This window comes from Saimiri boliviensis, chromosome 9 (assembly GCF_048565385.1).
Source record: "Saimiri boliviensis isolate mSaiBol1 chromosome 9, mSaiBol1.pri, whole genome shotgun sequence".
Lineage (NCBI taxonomy): Eukaryota > Metazoa > Chordata > Mammalia > Primates > Cebidae > Saimiri > Saimiri boliviensis.
Genome location: NC_133457.1, coordinates 10297092 through 10319012, shown reverse-complemented (window position 1 = coordinate 10319012; position 21921 = coordinate 10297092). Strand labels below are relative to the sequence as shown.

At 41.1% G+C, this 21921-nt stretch overlaps 2 protein-coding genes across 8 annotated transcripts in view; both read right to left on the bottom strand.

Moving 5' to 3' along the window:
- TMEM108 (transmembrane protein 108) overlaps positions 1-21921 on the bottom strand; it is a 332433-nt gene that overhangs the window by 168481 nt on the left and 142031 nt on the right. The gene's annotated exons all lie outside the window — the stretch shown is intronic.
- LOC101043727 (isocitrate dehydrogenase [NAD] subunit gamma, mitochondrial-like) lies at positions 1454-20669 on the bottom strand. The gene has a single exon (XM_074405462.1). It carries the CDS (start codon positions 18313-18315, stop codon positions 17137-17139), a length of 1179 nt encoding a protein of 392 aa, XP_074261563.1. The 5' UTR covers positions 18316-20669; the 3' UTR covers positions 1454-17136.

Genomic DNA, 21921 nt, shown 5'->3' with positions numbered 1-21921 from the left:
GCAGATTGGTGAGAAGGCTGGGAAAGGAGCATATGCCAGTATTACAGGTGGGGACATGGATACCAAGAAGTCAAGGTCTTTGCTCAAGATCAAACCTATCACATGTGCCTGTGACCTAGTTTCTCATGCTCTCTGATCCTAGAATTTCCTGTTAGTAACAGGGCTAAGAATGTTACTAGACATACTTGCTGCAGAGATGGAGACAAGGCACGTCAAGCACTTGGCCCAGGGCCTGGTACACAGTAAATTCTCCGTGCAAGTTAGCAACTATCACTCAGTAGCAGAATGTAAGACAAATTGGGCCAGAGCTCACCAACTCTCTCTTCATTGTAATCCTCCCAAGTCAGAAATGACCCAAAGGTTTTTGGGCCATTTCCCAAATAGCCCCTTTTGTGAAATCTAGTGTCATATTGAAATTGGCTTTATTAATTATTCTTAAGGATCTAAATTGAATTTTAAGGGCTTTATTTATAATGTATATTTTTGTCCTCTTTACAAGGAATCTGAGGAAGCTTACAACTAGATGCAATTTGTGTAACAGAACTATGAACACGCCAAACCACAGTAATGACACCAGAAAGAAAGATCCAAAATAATGCGGCAAAAGGGAGAATTAATTTTACCATAAGATGGAATAGGGCAATACATTTCCCTTGGAGCTTCCTTAAAATATAGGAATAGCCAAAAAAGATAGCTAGTATTATTTATTTCTGGCTGCATAAACAGAAGTACATTTTTAATTTTGTTCAGAAATACAAACCTCATCTGTCACTAACTGCTAAGAAAAGATCATCAGACAGATCGCTTGATAAACATTAGCATCCTCAATAGCAGTTCTATAGAATATGAACTGAACACTCTTGTTATGGCTACTTCTTATCAACCCACAATAAAAACTAGAGTCATTGTGCTAAGTAGTAACTCAAGGAAAGCATTTCAATGAGTAGTGCAAGCACAATGATGGAGGGGAAAGAACCATGCAGGCCTGCCACTTAGTAGCTTTGGTTTGTGACCTTAGGTGAGTTACTTAATTTCTCTGGAGCCTCAGCTTCGTCATCTTTAAATGGGGCTGAAACCTAATCAGATGATTGCTAGAAGAATTAAACATAGTGGAACACCTACCATGTGCCTTGCACATGATATGTCTCTCCCTTTCTCCTGAGCTAATAATGGTGTACAGACATGCTGCTTTTGGTTATTTGGGGATAGAGAGAACTGGGAAAACAGAAGGAATGAATATTCAGCATGTGATCCCAGGGCCTGAGCATCTTGTTGTTCCATAAGCAACAATTACTTCAGGAAGGCAAATATGAAGGTCTCTCATGCTTACTTATAGCATAAGTCACAAATGAATGCATGTGTCTACAGGGCTGGATTTGGGTTACAATGGCATTTTTGGTCAAATTCTTTTGATACAGACACTTTGTATGTTAAACACAGGAATATTCTTCACTTCCATAAAGAAACAGATGCTTTTTTTTTTTTTTTTTTTTTTTTTTTTTGAGACAGTCTCCCTCTGTCACCACTGGAGTTCAGTGGTGCAATCTTGGCCCTACTGCAATCTCTGCCACCCGAGTTCAAGCCATTCTCATGCCTCAGCCTCCCAGAGTAGCTGGGATTCCAGGTGTGCACCACCACACCCAACTAATTTTTGTATTTTTAGCAGGGACATGGTTTTGCCATGTTGCCCAAGCTAGTCTTGAACTCCTGACCTCAGGTGATCTATCCACTTTGGCCTCTCAAAGTGCTGGGATTACAGACATGAGACATCATACCTAGATGTTCTCTTTTTCCTTGAAATCTGTGGTACTCCTAGTCTACCTTTTAAATTTTTGTACTTTGTACAAGAAATATTTCACTGTTCTCTGAACTTAGGATCAACAGCATGGGCACAGTTTCAGTAACTATCACTTTGTCTCAGTTCTGTGAGCTTACAGAGAGTATGGTGAACTAGAGAGCAAAGGGGAATAGCGGTTTTTTTGGCTCACACCAACTGTCAATAAGAAAACAAATCTTTTCTCTTGTTTTTCTTAAGAAAACAGAAAATTCTCTAATAAATTTTCCCCTATGTTTTTTTAAAAAGCCAGAAATCCAGGTATTTAGATGGAATCTCCCTATTTTAAAATGCTGGCAATTAATTCATGTAGGCCAAGACTACAAGCCATATGAAAGAGGACTGTGCGATTCCTGATTTAGGGAGGCTTTCATAATGCAGAATCTACATGGGCACTTTTCTAGAAAACTGAGGAGCAGAATGCTTGCCCCTGGAGAGATTTTTTACTGAGGGAGGAGGCAGAGAAGATCCCTGCATTCTGCAAGTCCTCCAGCTGGCCTGGAGTCTAGGCTATCGCTCAAAATATTTTCAAGAGGGTGGGGAGAACACCTGTAACAGAGCTCCTTTCTGCTCTTCTCTTTCATATTTCCCTTTCTAAAAAGTGAAAGAAAATATGGGAGGTTGTCAGTTCCAACATGCTGAATTACATACAAAAGGGCAAAAACTGTTAATCTGCTAAGGAAAAACCTACAAAAGGGAATCAATTAATGTGAATTCTGCTTGAGGATTCAGAAATAATTGCTTGAATGTTCCTCAAGAATGGCTACTGGAGTCTATTTGCATTTGTTGAGGGAGAGTGTTCTGCTGTCCACAGATACTGAGGTCAGCAATGGGGTAAAAATAGTACCAGGAGTTTGAGGTTTATTAGAATGACACAAAATCTCTTTCTTCCAGCATTAAAGTGTATTAGGACCATTTATCTCATTTGAGGAGACAGGAAGGTGCTTGTGCAGGGTGAAGAATACATATCATACTTTCCTTTTTATGGTTTTGGTGTTAAAGACTGAATATTGAGGTCAAGGAATTAAATGATATTGTAGAGATGCCAAAGCCTAAAGGGGTATGTTCTATCATTTTGACTGCACTGCTTATGAAAAAAAGATTATTTCTTGTACACAGCAAACTCATTCATTTTTTTTTCTTTTGCAATGCCTGAAAAACATCTTTAGAAATTGAATTTAGGGACCTAAAAATTATGTGTATTTCCTTTGGGCAGCAGGCAGTTTTCCTGAAAGATGTCCTGATGTTTTTACAGCAGAAAGGCAGGTAAGGTCATAGGAAGGAGGCACAGTTCTTGGCAGAATGTTTTACATGTGAAAAGAACATTTCAACCTAAGAGACATGTGCTGAAGAGGCAATACACTTCAGCATATGAAATTACTCATAATATTATAGTCATTAATACATTTTCATTTTTTGCTACCAAGTGGTATGTTGATTAAAAATTAGTTAATTTTAATTTTGACCTTTAACCTCAAATTCGCTTTTTGTTTTTTGGCCTCATTCCCCTTTCATGGTTCCTCTCATTCCACTTGAATGCACATAAAAACTTCTTTAAGTCTTCAGTTAATACCAAGATGATTTTAATATGTGTTTCTGATTTAATCTTTCAAAACACATCATTTATGTCAAGTAGTTCCAAAGGATAGGCAGGCAGTCTGTTGAATATACAGCTGGAATAAAAATTATAGTGAAATGAAAAATACGTGGGCAGGAGTAGGTTGGGCCAATATTAAAGAGACGTAGCTATCACCTGAAGAGTAAGGATTAAGTTCACTGTTTGGATTTGTGCAGGAAAGCTTAGTCCCACAGTGAAGTTCACAATATTCCAAACATTTCTAATGAGTTTCATCTTTATGTTTTGCTCCAGGAAGCATGCATAAAATACATTTGACTTGACCTGTGAGGAATTTAAATAGTTTTATATCATTATGTTGACAATTCTACCTTGCTTTGATAACTGGAAGGCTAGAAGAAATATCTGAAAGTACCAATACTGGTGATTCCCCAAAGTAACTGATGCTGAGAATCTATTTCAAAAATATCTGACTCCCAGATTACAGGATGCAGAAATTTTAAAAGGCTCCCAATATGGCTATTATGATCAGCCAGGCTTGAAATCCAAAAACCTAATCTCGCAGTTCTTAATGCTGATATGAACACTAAAACAATGACTGGATACTAGAACAATGGAGGAACATAGCAATGCTTGTGCCAAGCTACATCCCAGACTAAGGAAATCAGACTCCCTGAAGGAATGTGGGAAGCTTTCAAGTGATTATACTGTATAGCTGAGTTGAGAACCAGGAATCCTTATGCTAGTCTCAGAGAGTACTAGAGCCACAGTGAGGACAGACCCACTATTCTCTTCTCTGAAAGTGGCAGTTTTACAGGGGATGGAGGAAGTGGGATGATAAAAGAAACCACATATGCAAGTTATATTTAAAACAGTAGAGGAGTCAGTCAGTGTTTCTTAAACATTTGGATCCAGTGCCTTTCATGCAATTCAAGTTTTAAGCAACATGTGCTTTTGGTGATCTTACACCCAATCTCTGACTCTGATAAGCCTCTCACTTGTCCCTAACTCCTTGATTCTTAGGGATGTCTGGAAGGATAAGGAGATAATAACCGAAAAGGAGAGAGATGAGGTTCAGGGAAGCGAAGAGGGTGTAGAAACCACCTGCAGACTGAGAGCTTGGCATGAAATTAAAACTACCCTCATCTCCAAATCATGCATTCCCAGCGTGGAAAAGCGCTCCTTTTCCTGAAGATGGCATTCACAGAGAAACAGACTGAGAGAAAACTGTTGAGGCTGCAAATTCTGACTGGGGGCAACGGAGGAGAGATTACATCAAAGGAACTTCCTTCCCTGCTGGGGACCACAGCCAAGTGCACAGAGAGAATCAGGGCAGGAAGATGCAGTACCCACAGCAGAGAGCCAGGAGATCCATTTCCTTGGAAAATACCGAGTGCCACGACTTAACAGGCACTGTGCTAGTAGCAGGAACTGGGGCTGAGAATAAAAACAAATGAGACATGCTCCCTGTCTTTAAGGCGCTTGCAGTTTGGCAGCGGGAGAGACTATCTTGTCCAAAGTCACTCTATAGACAGCTTTGCCTATTTGTTTAATGCATTTGTATCAGACAACTTATATCATAGTAAATTATATTCTAACAAATCAGAAAATGGGGCAGGCATGGTGGCTCATGCCTATAATTCCAGGTCTTTGAAAGGCTAAGGCAGCAAGACTGCTTGAGGCCAGAAGTTTGAGACTAGATTGGCAAAATAGCAAATCCCCACTTCTTTAAAAAAATTAGCCAGTCATGGTAACACGCATCTATAGTTAGAGCTGCTTGGAAGGGGCTAGGGCAGCAGGAGCCCTTGAGCTAGTTTGAAGTTGCAGTGAGCTATGATTATGCCACTGACCTTCAGCCTGGGCAACAGTAAGACCCTGTCTCTTAAAAGCCTTACCCTTCTTGAGTCTCAGTATCCCTATCAATAAAGCAGGTATAATGCCTATACTGCTAGGTAGTTTTTAGAAAATCTACACGAGTCTGGAACACAGAAGTACCAGAATCATGTCCTATTTTTTTTTTTAAAGAAAAAGTGTTATCTTCTAGAGTAGCAAGACAAGCTTTCTGAAGGAGATGGAAATTCAGCTAAACCCTGAAGGTTAAGAAGGATTTCGATAGGTAGTGATGGAAAATGCAAAGGCACAGAGGGAGGACCATGAGTCAGGAGTTTGAGAATGAGTAAACAACAGGCAATCTACCACTGGCTGCTGTAAAATCCTTCCCCAATATAGTTTTGGATATAATGTGACTGGCTCTCCAGCTTCTGAAACAGAATTGGGCCAATGTTCTTGTCTTCTGGGGGAGGGGAAAATATATTCAGGAGAGGACAAGATTGACAGGGAAGTAGCAAGCAGTAGTTGGAAATCAGGTAGATAGGAACTGGGTCCCCAAAGCACAGTCTTCCCAAATCAATAGAAGTACTAAATGCCTACTAACCACAGGATAGTTGGTTGGAAGCCTTAGCCAGCTACAGGATCCAGAATCATCCCCATCCATGTTTACACAGCATTAGATGACTACCACTAGGTGGTGACAAACCCAAGTTTACACCTGGATAGATTTGGCCCCTGCGCTGCTGGGTCCTCGAAACTCGAAGCTGGCTAACCATGTAGGCTGACTTTCATCATCCGTTAACTTCACAGTAATGTTACCACGTGGTCTACACAAACAAGTGGTTCTCAAAGTTTAGTCCTCAGACCACTAACAGCATCTAGGAGCTTGTTAGAAATGAAAATGATCAGGTTCTAGCTCAGACCCACTAAATCAGAAAGCAGCTCTGGGGGTGGGGTCCAGCAATCCATGCTTCAACAAGCTCTCCAGGATGTATGCTAAGGTTTGGGGACCCCTGTTTACAGGAATTTCTGGCCCCATTATACTATGGCAGGGTTTTACTGTACAACTGTGACCTTGGATAAATAACATACCTCTTTAGAGGACCAATAAAATGAAGACAGAGGTAGCTGGAGCAGAAAGATCGATCTCCAAGGTCCCTTTCAGTTGCAACATGCTACAATTTATTAGTTCACCAGTGGGGGAAATGTTTACAGCTCATTAGTTCAAGCAGATTGGTAGTGTTGGCATTTGAGCATCTTGTTGCATGCATTGAGTGTGGGGTGTTTGAATTTTAATAGCTAATTTTAACACACTACACATCTCCATTATTAGATTTATTAGGTTATTAATGTTAGTGCTACACAATTGACCCCCATATGGAGGGAAGCATTAAAGCATGAGCTTTCTATGAGGAAAACCAACAAAATCATTACAATGAATTTCTTGTCTCTGTTGTGGTTACACATAATCAGTAAGAACTAGACCTTTCACTGAATTAAAATTCTAAACACAGGCAGTTGGAATTGATTTAAACAATTAAATCCTAGAACAACTACTTTCAAATAAACCTCTCATCCAGGCCCTAAGAGACTTTACAATGATAGCCAGTACTTACAGGTAAATCAAATATGTAAGCCATTTCTGCCTGACAAATCAGCTCAAATCAGAGGTCTAAAATTCAAGTCTAAAAGTTGAAGAAAATTGAGTTATAACTCAAAGAAATCAGAGTGGGGATGAGGCAAAAACTGAATAAACAACTAGCCACCTGTTTTTCAGTGCTTTCCTGGCTTACGCTGTGAATATACATGGATACTTTGATACAGGCTTTGTAAATTAAAATGTAAGTTCTGGGAAGGCAGAAATTTTGTGTATGTTGACTGCTGTGGTATCCTTTGTGCTTAGCATAAAGTCAGGCACACAGTGGCTTTTCAGTATATTGGTTAAATAAATGCCTAAATGATCCTCCGAATTTAACATAGGGGGTGCTATCCAACTGAATTTTCTGTGATGATAGAAATGTTCTATAAATTCCTCTGTCCAATAGAGTAGCTACTAGCTACAGGTGGTTACCAAGCATTTAAAACAAACATGGCTAGTTTAACAGGAGAACCAAATTTTAAATTTTAATTCATTTACACTTAAACAGCTACATGTAGCTAACGACCACCATACCGGACATCATAGCTAATAAAGGCTGGGACAAATGCAGAGGCTAGGGAAGAGACAACAACATGAAGCAAACGCAGTGAGTGTGTAATACAGAAAACATATTATCTACAATTTCTGACCCTGGGAAGTCGTTCATATAGGAGGAGATTGGGTGGGCAATGCTTCCTAGGCTCTGGTTTATTTTTGCTTTCCTTTAAATCCATTAAAAGTTGTGGCAGCAGCTGCTGAGGCAGGGAAGACTGGGTTTCAGATTCAAGGAGAAGAGTCCGTGTTCTTCTCTCACCAGGGACAAAATGGTGTTTAACTCTTGGACACCATGGCCACTGTGAGAATGACTGCTGGATGGCTAGGGACAGCAAGTGCCTGCAGAAGCATAAGCAGTGAGGAGCTCGGAACTTGTCTCTTGACTGAGCTTGCTTTCTGGTTCAGGTGCGTATTCATTCAAATATTTTCCAATGCAAAGTGTCATTCGTATTTTATTTTGGGACACTTTGCCAAAGACAGCCTTGGGATTGAGTTGGACCTTGGAGTTCTTCGGCTTATGACAAAATAGAGAAAAATCTTGAGGAGAAAGGACTGCTTCGCAAAATGAGATGATTAAATGAGAGTCACTTAATTTTAATTTTTACAAAAGATGTGCCTTTTTTTTCTCTACCCAAACTAATAAAGACTATTTGCTGTTCATATGATGTAAGGTCTAAAATTGAGGCTTCAGTTCCCATATAAGATCCCCTAGCCAAGCAGCCCTCCTTAGCCAAAGGACCAGGTACAGTTCCTGCTTAACCCTGAGTAGTGGTTTGCAGTTACTTGCCAGCCAGTAGAATTATTCAAACAAACCAATCGCATCCTCCTGAGGGAACCAGGGGGCACCCCATCGTCTTGATCCTACAAAACAGCCTCTGGTTGCTCATGCTGTTACCACGTGCAATTCCCATGTGGTCCTGCATGGTGTGCAGAGTCCTTCTCCCAAAGCTGTGAGTATATATGACTACTAAATGGCTGCTGACCTCATCTATCCAGTGTTAGGAGTTATGTGTTTCACCATTCTCACAGTCCCCATAACCCTATGGTGGGAATCCCCATCTCACCAGTGGGTTTAACTAGAGGTGATTAAAACAAGTTTTACAAAAATTTTTCATAAATAATTCAGTTACTGATGAGCCAGATATCATTTATCAATACTCAGGACAACGCTTACATTTCTGAGCTCCCTCTTGTACCTCAGAGGCATGACACCTGGAAATTACATCTCTCAGAGACTTTTCTATAAGGATTCCCATTAATCCCACCATTTGAAGATAGCTGCATGCCATTAGAAAGATGAAAGAGAAGAAGCAGCTATTACTCTCCAGTGTCAGCTGTGGGGCAGTGGTAGACAAAAGATGGAGAGTTTTGTGAGAGTCTTCTGAGTATCCACCAAAGAACCACTCATTAGAGTATAGCAAGCAGGTAAGACTTTTGGTGGTCACTTCCTTATGATTGTTTCACGTCTGAGTTTCTGAAATGTGCTGTAGCAGACACCTCTGCACCCTGGCTCATATTTTCTTGGCTTCACCTCTGATTTCAGCCATGAATGCACAGTTCCATACAGGCTTCAACACATACTATGCTAGAACTCGTATCAGGCTTCAACTCATATCATGCTGCCTCAGGTACAGGCTCCACATTTCTACTTTCTGTTGTTGAGTTCTTCGAACATTGTCGATGCCATGGGAGTTAACTCGGCCCACACACATGTGTACAGCTCAGAAACACAGGGAGTTAATATCCCTGGGGGCAAGTCCCAGGAGCCAATAGAGAAATCCTCCTACCTTCCATACTTTGGGTAGACAATTCTGGAAGGTACTCTATGTGCTTCTCATTAGATTTTGACAGAATCAAGCTCCTTCTCCCCAAATGCAACCTCTGCAACACACCCCTATGCGAGCCGTTCCTTTTTCCTCACTCTACCACTGCAGATCCCTGGTATCACTTCCCAAATAAACTGCCTGCTCATAACTCCTAACCTTAGGCTATGCTTTAAAATGACCCAAGCTATGATAGCCCTTTCTCATCTTCACTCCTCCAGTCCTCCAAAGGATGTACAAACCTTTACTTCCCTGTACTAAAACGTTTCCTATTCCTCAGAGAGTGGCTTGTTTTCCTGAACAAACTATAAAACTAATACACTGCAGTTACATAATAGTCTATGTTGTATCATTTTGTTTATCTGTTACTGTGTGAATGAACAGTCAAGTGTGCCTTCATTACTTTACTTATCATTAGCACATTGATTTCCATAGAAGACATTACTAAGACATTGTTTTACCAGTGCTCATTTTCTCAGTTTCCTAATTCTGTCTAACCTGACAAAGTATCTGACCCAAATCTTAATTTCCCAGCCTCTCTTACTGCTAGCAGTGACACAGTTCTGGCTAATAACAAACGGAAAGAAGTCTACCTGGGATTTCTGGGTAAGTTTTGCCCGTTCTCCTTGCCTTTTTCTCTTCCCTCCTAGAACAATGACATGTGATAAACTTGTCATCCTACAACCACAAAAGTACAGTGAGGACAAAAGTCACTGAAGGAGGCTGGGATGTCAATGGCATCATGGACCTGACTCTGCAGCTCTGACAGTTGTTCTACTCACTTCTTGTTACTTGAGGTGGATAAACATCTATTGTGTTAAACCACTGTGATTGCTGACTGCAATCCTCTACCTGATGCACTGCATTTATACTGTTAACTTTAGATTTCCTTTGACTAGACTCCCAGAAGAAAACTGTTATGTCAAAAGAGATATAAACATGTAAATTTATGATATAGTTGCCAAATTACTTTCCAAAAGGAATACATGAAGCTACATGGCCACCACCATCATTTGAAACCATATATTCTGAAAAGAAATATTATACTTTTCTAATTATCTTGCTAACTGGGTTCCATTTTGATTAGCAATCTCATATACTACTGTTAGGCTCCAAGTTCATAGGCTACATGGTGATAACAAGCTCTGTGGGAGCCCTATTCAAAATGTCTTGGTGTTTTTCCCACTCAAAAAAGCAGCACATATAATAATATTCCTATTATTATAGGAATATAATTCCTATAATAATAGGAATTGCATCACAGGGTATCAAGACAGCCAGTGTGACCTCCTTCAAAAAGAATTCCCTTGCTGCTCCAATTAGAACACAGTGGTCAAAGAAGCCATAGAGATGAGATTAAAAACAATGAGAAGATGACAAGGAGACCAGTATGGCCAATAGCTTACCAACAGCTAAAGGATTTTCTGTAACTGTAACAGGTGGACAAAGGTTGAAAAGTCTCTTCAGCATTCCAAATGAAAAGAGAACTGTCAGATAGCAAAAAACAAACAAACAAACAAACAACAACAACAACATTCTGATTGCTCCAGAGCTATTATGGCCTGCAAGGAGTACTAGCATGGAAAGGGAAATTAAAGAAACTATGGTAAAGAGAAGACCACAGCGAAATAGGTGTGCTCACCATGCTTTGTCATGTACTGTTTGTGTTCAAAGCTCAGCTTCAGATTATATCTGAGCTCATTTCCCCACTTTATTAGTAATTCTAAGAAGAAAGATTCTTGGGTGAGTCATTACAACACTGCTTCATGGCAGAGACTCTTGGAATGTCACTGGTTCATGCATTCATATTAATCCACTCACTCACTCATTCACTTTTCTGCATGCCCACTACCAATAAGTGGTACAATATACCCCCGGACTCAAGGAGCTTACCTATCTGGGAGTAATTGACACATACATAATAATGACAACACAAAGGCACTGTAGGTTAAGAGTCATGCAGAAAACTGTATGCTGTGTTACAAGAGAATGGGAAAAATTTCTTCCAGATGTGATGACTAGAGGAAAACCCACATAAAGAAGATGATAGCTGAGCTGAACCATGAAGGGTGACAAGGATATCAAAAGGAATGTCTGGAAGAGAAAAGCAATGAATATAATAGGAAAAAATTAGGGTACACAATTATGAGATCTTGGATCTTGTATTAGTGTCTCTTAGGACTACAAGATCTTACACAAGTTACTTAAATTTTGTGAGCCTCAGTTTGCTTACCTTTAAAAATGAGACACAGTATTACTCTTCAGGGATTGCTCATTACAAGTATTACATTAGATAATACATGTGGAAGTACCCTATAAATTATAAAGAAGTATAACTGTCTATTCTTATTATGATTTTTATTATTCTTCCACATACAGCAAACAGGATTAAAAAGTTCAAATGTGAAAAAACTCAGGACATCATCTTATTTATAAGAAATATTTTATAAATAATAAGGTTGTTCTTTCCAGATTTAAGATCATACATGATTTACATAATAGATGTTTAAATAGTCATCTGTCATCTATTGTCCCTCGAGAGACACACACACGCGCACACAAACGTCAAGTGTTAGTGCTGGGGATCAGACGCTATGCCCAGACACTTGTGCATTTGAAATTACTTATATTACTAATTTGTGGGAAAAGAAATAAGGTTAAATTATGTAGAAGTTGATATGATTTAAGAATTAATGTGCCTACCATTACTAAGCTTTTGTATTTCAATAGGCCTTACAATTAAATATTTTACAAATAAGATTGATTTCAGCTAATGATATTTAATTAGTTTAACAGTGAACTCAATTTTTACACAAAAAACTTAATTATGTAAAAAAAAAAAAATGCCCATCTCCTTATTCCAGTTGATCAGTAACATGAGAAAGAGACCTGAAGGTATACCTAAGGCCCTGCCATTAATCTGGGTACTATGTTGCATTTTAAGTAAAAGCAAAGAAAATGAACATTTATTGTGCAATGACTGTGTGCCCAGCAACATGCCAGATGGGACTGTTTTACTGATGGCTTCACATTGGCCTCATAAAGTAAGCATTGGCAATTTTTTTTTTTTTTTTTTTTTTTAGGTTACTCAAGGTCATAAAGCTTAGCAGAGCTTTATTTATGCCAATCATGGCAGAACCATGATTCCAACTCAGGACTTTGCTCACTGTCCTTCTATCAAACCACACTGCTTCCTAGAAAATAAAAAATATATGTACAATTTCTTAAAAAACAGCTTTGAAAACCCAAACCTACCAAATGCCCACATCATCAATAATCACACAGCCTCCTCATAAATGATTTTCATTCACTGAATTATCTCTAAACATTTCCTTCTTTAGGCTCTCTAAAAAGTGACCAAAAGGAACATCTTTTAGTTTTCATTTTTATAAATACTTTTTTAATTGAGGGGAAAGTGCAACTGTTAAAAAGCCTTTTTATTTTGACTTAATGAAAAAATTGTGCCTCTTGTTTAGCCTTCCACATTGAATATCAGATCCACACATTTCTGCTCCCTTTGACATAAGAAATATTGCTTTGCAAAGCAATGGTCAAATTCCTTCTAGAGCCTTCTCTCATAGTTTAAGAATGTACTGTGACCTAGACTAAGAAACAACTTGGGGTATAGATTCAAAAAGATTTCTGATCGATTTTTCTAACTTTCTGCTGAAGCTACTGACTTCTTTTTCTGCTCGCATGCAGACAGACACACACACACACACAGAGTAAATTTCCTTTTCAGGAATCCATATAGGCCTCCTCTTGACTAGTATATGAAGTTCCCTCAGCATTGCCCCATCTCGCCTTTTCTTGCTTCCGAATGCATTCTTCTTCCTCATGAAGCTGGTCTCCTCACTCACTTCCTCCTGTGCACACTCACAAAGAAGCTTGCAGTTGCTCATTTCCACCTCAATATTTACCCCTCCACAGAAAATGTCCTCTTTCCTTCCCTCTAGCAATTCAAACATATTTTCTTCAAGACTTTCCTCCTCCAAACTCCCTTCCTGCTGTAATTGCTCCCTAGCTAGCTAGTGAAATGCTAGCTTCCTGGGCATGCCACTTTCCAGATACATTTCTCCTTGCTTACCATTCCTCTCAGTTCATTATTCTGTCTCCTTGTCTGCCTCTTCTTAAATGGAAATTCCTGCCTATCCCTGCCTCTGCATTCTTCTTTTCTTCCTCTACACACTCTCCCTAGGCAATTCCTTCAAAACTCTCAACTCTTAGTTACCTCTGCATTAGTGATGCCTCTAACTACAGACACCTCCCTGAGCTTCCCACATGCCTCCTGGACAACTCCTCAGAAAAGTACTGCTCAAATCTCCTACTGAATGTGGCCAAAATAAGAATAGTAAACTAGTTCCAGTACATATTCAACTGCCTCCCTGAGTTCTCTATCTTGGTAATAGACTTACTGTTTCAATTACCCAAGCTGAAACTCTTGCCCTCTATATCTTACCAGGTAATAAACCTCAGTGTATCCTTCCCTTGTGATTTTAATGGCTTCCCAACTCTTCCTCCTGCATCCAAACACTGGTTCTTCAAGCTGACAGAGCTTGTGCAGTTTTGGTCATGGGACGTACATGGATCTCAGCAAAACAGCTAGCTGGAGCTATTGTGGGACAGAGTGGAATAGGCGTAGAGGTGGGAACCTAATCTGATTGGAAAGATTGGTCTTGAGAAGTTGGGCCACTCTGGCATGTCGCACCATAGAGACATATTCAAGCAGGCTGGGTGCATCAGTAATCAGGTTTTAAATAACAGGGTGGCAGCACCATGATTTCACCCCATCAATTCATTCATAGTAGGGTCCACATCCAGCAGCAGGCAATTGTAATAGCCTCCCACTGGTTTCCTGCCTTCTACCTCCCAGCTTCTAAAAACCCAGTCTGATTCCTACACTACTATACCTCAAATTATTCAGTAGCTTTCCATTGGGCAATGACAACATATGAATCTTGACCAGGCAGAAGCAGGAAGTTGGGAAGGAGACTTTAATGGCCAGTGACTAACAAGAGAAAATTTTCTTTTCCTGTACCACAAAATTGGCAGAGTTCCAGACAGAGGTGACATCATCTGCCTGGGTCTCAGAGTGAGGATGACATTAAACAGAGCTGTAGCGCATCCCTGTTGGCATGTGGCATGAGCAAAAAATATACTCGTATGATTGTCATCCATGATTATTTTGTGGTTGACTGTTACCGTAGTGTAAACAGCCTACCCTGCCAGATATAATGACTTTCATAAACATGTCTCAAAACTTCAGAGGAGCAGGGACTTATTTCATACTAACATAGGTGAAAGTTTGCTTACTAAGCTAAAATAGTGAATAGTGAGAGAGAAAACTTGGTGAAGTGAAGACCTGGTATTAAGATTATAGAGGGGACTGTGCTTTGCTGAAACTGACTGCCTATTCCAAGTTTGCCTCCCTCTATGTAGTTTTCTTTTTTAAAAAAAAAAAAACCACTTCTGCATGATTGTATTGCTTATAGATCCTCTCACCCCAATCCTTTAGTTCTATTCATAATATTACTACTCAAAAATACAGTCTGTCACTTCCTCAACTTTAAATGAAAAATGATTTAATGTTTTTAATCATTAAGAATAAAAATGAACCATTGGTACTTTGGGGACTTTTTTTTTTCTTTGCCAAGAACTACTGTTTAATTGAAATACTAGCTCTTCAATAACTCTGACCAAATCATAACATATCTGGCACCAATGGCTAAAGATATGGTGAACTATTAATTTAGATCCTCATACAGAAGTGACTGCCTCTAGTAATGTCCAGTATGAGCCAACATTCCTCTTTGTTCATAGGAGCAAGGAAGAAAAACACACACTATGGTCTGAATACTTCAAGCAACTAGCACAGTGCCCAGCACAAAGTGTGTGACCAATAAATGACAAGTTTCTTCTTGAACCCAACCCCTGACCTGCTACTTTACAGAAGAGATATGGCTGATCATACTTACTGTCACTTTAAGGTTTTAAAACAAGAAGGCAACTGATTTCTCCACAACTCTGTTTATAAAGAAGCTGTTTTCTAGACCAGAGTAATCAGATGTCCTTTATCGGGCTAGTTATATCTTAAGGGGTTTAATGACAGCAGAAGGGTGTCACTGACTTAGCAGGAAAAGAGGATAACAACATCCAACAGAGATTAATTTAATTATCTCCTCCTTCAATCCATTTCTGGGGGTCTGGCAATATGCAGCGAAGTTCAGCATAGGAAATTTCTTATTCTTCTACCCTTGAGATATCTCTGGCATGAAAATAAGGACACTGTCTTGGTAGGAAAATATCTTGCATGGTCTAAGTATTACTTCTTCCCCTGTTATAAATAAAATCAGGATTGCCACATTAAAAGTCCTAAAGGTCTTCACCCTGGGCATTAGCTGTCTGGCTCAGGTGCTCTAGGAAAACACGGTTACCAAAGGTCACTTCCACATTCACAAAATTGCAATTCTTAAAAACAGAGAAAACATAATTTCCTTTTCATGATATCAAAGTTAAGATTTCCGTTGCCATAGTGATGAGATTTTTTTCTTCTTGCAGTGCCAGCCTTTTCCTGGCAGATGAAGTCAGTACTATAATCAATAAGAAAGCAATACTTCATTTTCTGCATCCCTCTTGGGGTATGGGCTTCCAACCAAAAGCATAGAGAGCCATATGTGATGGTCTCAAAATGTCCATGGATAGAAATTTGCATACTAAATAGTGCCAAACTATGCCTTTATCATGCTTTGCTAAGTATTTGATGAAAGTTTATGTATACAACCCAAAAACTCACACACATGTAAAACAATCCTTAGCTCCTATTAGTTCCTTGTCAGTTTGCTTCCCTACTTTTGGCCTCCTCTAATAAGTCCTTCACGTATCTAAATGTTTCCTTAATCAAGAACCAACTTGAATTGAGAATTTCTTAGATCCTGAATTTTGGAATACAGTCAAGGGGCACACACCAATCTCTTTGGAACACTGTGTCTCAAATTGTCAAGTAAATTTCTGTTATAAGACACTTGGTGATACCTTATTCCATTATTGTTTAAGCTAAAATCTCTCTAGTTTTTAAAAAATCATTTGGTTATCTTCTGGTTATCTTGAAGCCCTAGAATTCTCTCTTCTTCCCCACAGAGGAACAACTTGGTAGACAGGAACAATCATTTAAAGCTTTTTCCAATAGTTGGGATTCACTCCCTGCACAATTCCACTTTAAAAACACGGCGATTTAAAGAGGGTTCGTGTTTATACATGTTTACCCTTCATAGCAGGAAAGTCCTCCTCTCTATGTAAAGGTCATCTCCTTCCAAAGAAAAGCAAATAGAATAATACAGGAGCAGATGGATATTTGCCTAACCACTAGATCAGTCAAATTAAATGCCTTGGTGACATCATAAGTAGATTTCTCTGGGACTGGGAGTACATATGCAGGTACAGGTAGTAAGAGGAAAGAACCAAGAGAGTCAATACTATGTGTTTGCCAAACTTGTTTCTTCCTTCTTCAGGTCACAGAGCTAAACTAGATTTTCAAAGTTCCCTTGCGGTTATATGGGGACATGTGGCTGAGTTCCAGTCAATGGCCTGGATCCATGCCCACCCACTCCTATCTTGCATGATGCTCCATCCACTAGCTTTCTTACTTCCCTGCAGGTAGACACAGAACTCAGCACGAACCCTCTCCGGCTCACCTCCTATCAACCTGCATTGGGCCTAGAAATTTCATTAACAATAAATATGTCAAACCACGGAGATTTTGGCTTTTTTGGGGGAGGGAGGGGAGAAGCTGCTTTATTCTGGGCTCTGCCTACCAGGCTGGCTGGGGTGTGGGAGTGAGAAGGGGATCTGAGGAGCAAACCAAGAAGGTTCCAGGGCAAGCCTAGGCCTCCACAGCCTGGCCGTTGATGACACGGATGTGGCTGATGATGTCCTGGATGGCCTCAGATGTTGTGCCCTGGCCCCCGATATCTGGAGTGTGCATATTCTCATTGTCCATGGACGCCAGGACAGCCTTACGGATGGAGGTGGCGTAGGAGTGCAGCTTGAGGTGGTCCAGCATCATGCAGCTGGCCAGCAGGGTGGCTGTGGGGTTGGCAATGTTCTTATTGGCGATACTCTTGCCAGTGTTCCTCGTAGCCGTTTCAAACACCGCGTACACATGGCCATAGTTGGCCCCAGCCACAAGGCCTGGGCCTCCGACTAGTCCTGCGCAGACATTGCTGACGACGCTGCCATAGAGATTGGGCATCACCATGACATCAAACTGCTGGGGCCGGGACACCAGCTGCATGGTGGTGTTGTCCACAATCATGTCCTCGAAGGTGATCTGGGGGTAACCAGCTGCCACCTCCCTGCAGCACTGGAGGAAGAGCCCGTCGCTCAGTTTCATGATGTTCGCCTTGTGCACCGCCGTCACTTTCTTGCGCCCGCTCTCCAGCGCCAGCTTGAAAGCATACTCGGCAATGCGCAGGGACTTGGCCTTGGTGATGATCTTCAGGCTCTCCACCACTCCCGTCACACTCTCATGCTCCAGGCTGCTGTACTCGCCCTCTGTGTTCTCCCGGACAATGAGGATGTCTATGTCCTTGTGCCGGGTCGCCACGCCTGGCAGGCTCTTACAGCGGATGACGTTGGCATAGAGGTCCAGGCTGGTGCGAAGGATGTTGTTTCGGGATTTGTGGGATGGCGGCAGATTATGGTTGGTTTCGATATTGCCCTTCAGGGCCACACGGTTCCGGCGGATAGCCATGATGGCGTTGCAAATATCCTCTTCATCACCGTTGGAACTCACGTGCACCTCTTCAAAGTCCACCGGTACACAGGCGTGCCTGAAAACAGACTTCACGTGCAGCATGAGCTCTGGCCCAATGCCATCGCCTGGGATCATGGTCACCGTGTGCCGCCCGCCATACTTGGCTGATGGAGGAATGGTTTGTTGTGAGGAGATGCTCCTCGAGGGGGCCTCATGGGCGCCTCGGACCTCCCAGGGACTGCAGCGGAGTGCCCGGAACACTGCCTTGGTAGCGACGCCAGCGGCTGTGGCTGCGTTCCGCGCCATGATGGAAAGTGAGACTCTCCGCACGTGCTGACGCGCAGACACCGCTCTCGCGAGAATTCGAAGGCAGGCCGGTGTCGGCTCTTCATCAAAGCGGCTGGCGTTCCCCAGCCTGAGTACAGCAGGAAGCTAAGCGGATTCCCTCCGTGAGCTTAGCCTACCTTAGGAAGCCAACAGTGTCCTAAACTAATCCTAAATTAGTTCATGTTACGATTTTAAAGGAACTCTTGGTAGACGGACAGAGTTTATTGACTCTTTGGGTTGATGGACCAAGGAAGCAATATTCTTAATAAGTATAAACCTGGAACTGGTGGCCAAAAACATAAATAAAAATCATCTGTAGTCACTTCCCCAAACTCTCAATTCCTATGGAAAATATGGAATAAAATAGAACTTAACATATCACCTCTAAAAGTTCAGGATAGGATGGGAGAGGACAAGAAGAGAAAGGGCCCTCTATAATATCCAATCTCTTTCAAATTATTCATTCATCGTTTATATGAGGAGATTATCCTACTACAACACCACTTTTCATTTTGCGAATGTGTAGTGTGCAGACTCGCCTGGTTTGATGGGAGAGGTTTCCAAGAAAATTAAATGTCAGAACTGCTTGGCTTATTGGTTTTGTTCTCTATAAATTCCCCTTTTAACTCAGCTTTGAATAATAAAATTCCTCAGTGTCAATGTGACAAATTAGCTTTAATCTTAATGGTGTGTGAGAATCAAGAAAGCAGGCAGACTAGCTATGGTCCTCATCTTTGCAAGGCAGCAATAAAGAATTAACTCTAAAAGACAGCCTTTAGTGGCTCTAGGAAGCAGAGATATATGAAGCGTTAAATTTTTTTTAAGAGTCTATTGATTATTTGTTCTTGTCTTTTTCTTTTTGCAGCAACTGGTGCTCTGATATGTATAAAGTTTAAAGTAAGCTAGAAGGACACTATCCTGAAAGTATATGGGAACCAGGAAACCAGTCAGGTTGTCCTGTTAGATAGAAGTGGTCTTGAGTGTGAACTATCCATCCATCCATCCATCCATCCATTCATTTATGTCTCACTGCAATGCCGAGGCTGGAGGGCAGTTGCACAATCTCAGTTCACTGCAACCTCCACTTCCCAGGTTCAAGCAGTTCTCCTATCTCAGTCTCCCAAGTATCTGAGATTACAGGCACCCGCCACCACACCTGGCTAATTTTTGTATTTGTAGTAAAGATGAGGTTTCACTACGTTGGCCAGGTTAGTCTTGAACTTCTGACCTCAAGTGATCCACTCACCTAGGCCTCTCGAAGTGTTGGGATTATAGGCGTGAGCCACCCATGCCTGGCCCAAGACTACTTCTTATGCTAATCAGTCAGTGACCGCCTTGGAGACTCAGGCTGAGAATTTCTCCCCACTGTCTCTAGACCCTACAAGAGCTCCATGTAACACCAATCTGTTAATATAACCTCTCGTTCATGGTTTCTAAACACTGAAGTTTGTAGTGGTAGGGCGATGACTAAGACTGAGTTTAGGTGTAGAAGCAATATTTAGTCAAAAAGATTTTGCTCTTTTAAAAATCCCTCCCTCGTTTACATATTAAAATATAAAAGTTAAAAAAAGAGTTCTGCATATGTGAATCATATTATTTTAGGCTCCCAGAGATAAAATGTAGTATATGTTATCTGCATATGAAGGACACAAATAAGCATGTGGACTCCAAATTATTTTCCAATAAAATAAAAATTTTACAACTGTGAAGGGCTAAAATTTAAATATAGTAAATTCCTTTACATTATACTGTGAGAAGACAGGCCTGTAAAGGTTAACTGACTTGCCCAAGGTCTGGTTTTCTGACTGATTTCATATGACAGAAAACACAGACACATACACATTCACACATGTGTAGGGAGGGAGAGGAGAAATGGTATATACTAATATGCATCCTAAACCCTCGGACATCTGGAAGCACTATGATGATATTTAAAATATCATATCCTCAAAGCATGCATCATTCACCAAAATTATTCTTAAAGACTTGAAACCTAGGATTAGAAAAGCTTTTGCCAAGGTTTTATCAAAAGGAAATTTGGATTGGGAAGACTTATTTCCTCATGTGCTCTTTCCAGGGATAATAACACAAATCAACGGGGGACACATTTCCCAGAGATTTGTCACAATATGCTCTCAGACTGACATTTCTGTTTCCACTTACAAACAAACTGAGCTAAGTTTTAAACTGGGTTTGGATTCCTAAGCCTTTTCAGGATATTAAAAATTGACCCCAGCACAGTAGTTGATGCTATGGCTTTGAAAATCAGTTTACAACCATGGAATATTATACAGCCATCAAAAACGATGAGTTCACGTCCTTTGTAGGGACATGGATGAACCTGGAAACCATCATTCTCAGCAAACTGACACAAGAGCAGAAAATCAAACACTGCATGTTCTCACTGATAGGTGGGTGTTGAACAATGAGAACACATGGACACAGGGAGGGGAGCACTACACACTGGGGTCCGTTGGGGGGAAAAGGGGGAGGGATGGGGGGTGGGGAGGTGGGAAGAGATAGCATGGGGAGAAATGACAGATATGGGCGAGGGGACGGAAGGCAGAAAACCACACTGCCATGTGTGTACCTATGCAACAATCTTGCATGTTCTTCACATGTACCCCAAAACCTAAAATGCAATTTAAAAAAAAAAGAAAATCAGTTTACATTATGCAGCTTTATAGGCATGTTTCAGAGCTAGGACAGTAAGGAATAAATTACAAGGTGCATTTATAATAGAACAGTAGTTATCAGTTCAAATGGTTTCAGGGAAGTTAACCCTTCTCCTTTCCGTACTTTGAAAGTAAGATTCAAGAATGTGCCACAAATGGATCACAAATAGTTATCAATAATGTGAAGCCACCTTTAACAGTTCCTAATGAGTGAACAGTGTTAGTTCTGGAGAAAACAATAATACAATGAAACAAAAGAAAATGGGTTATTTACCTCGATCACCCAGCCTGAAAATAACGTCAACTCCGTTTTAGAGACTGCATCCTCTGACTGATTAGAAAGGCAAGGTCCCAGCTGGGTGTGGTGGCTCGTGCCTGTAATCCCAACACTTTGGGAGGCTGAGACAAGAGGATCACTTGAGGTCAGGAGTTCAAGACCAGCCTGGCCAACATGGTGAAACCTTGTCTCTACTAAAAATATAAAAATTAGCGAGCCATGCTAGCATGTTCCTGTAATCCCAGCTACTGGGGAGGCTGAGGCAGGAGAATCATTTGAACTTGGGAGGCAGAGGTTGCAGTGAGCCTAGGTCAGGTGTCCCCAAACTTTTTACACAGGGGGCCAGTTCACTGTCCCTCAGACCATTGGAGGGCTGCCACATACTGTGCTCCTCTCACTGACCACCAATGAAAGAGGTGCCCCTTCCTGAAGTGCGGCAGGGGGCCGGATGAATGGCCTCAGGGGGTTGCATGCGGGCCGCGGGCCATAGTTTGGGGACGCCTGGCCTAGGTCTTGCCACTGTACTATAGCCTGGGCAACAGAGCAAAACTCTGTCTAAGGAGAGGAGAGGAGAGGAGAGGAGAGGAGAGGAGAGGAGAGGAGAGGAGAGGTGAGGAGAGGGGAGGAGAAGGG

What these genes read in the sequence shown, in the direction of transcription:
- LOC101043727 (XM_074405462.1), bottom strand. Translation starts at nt 18,315, where the DNA reads ATGGCGCGGAACGCAGCCACAGCCGCTGGCGTCGCTACCAAGGCAGTG.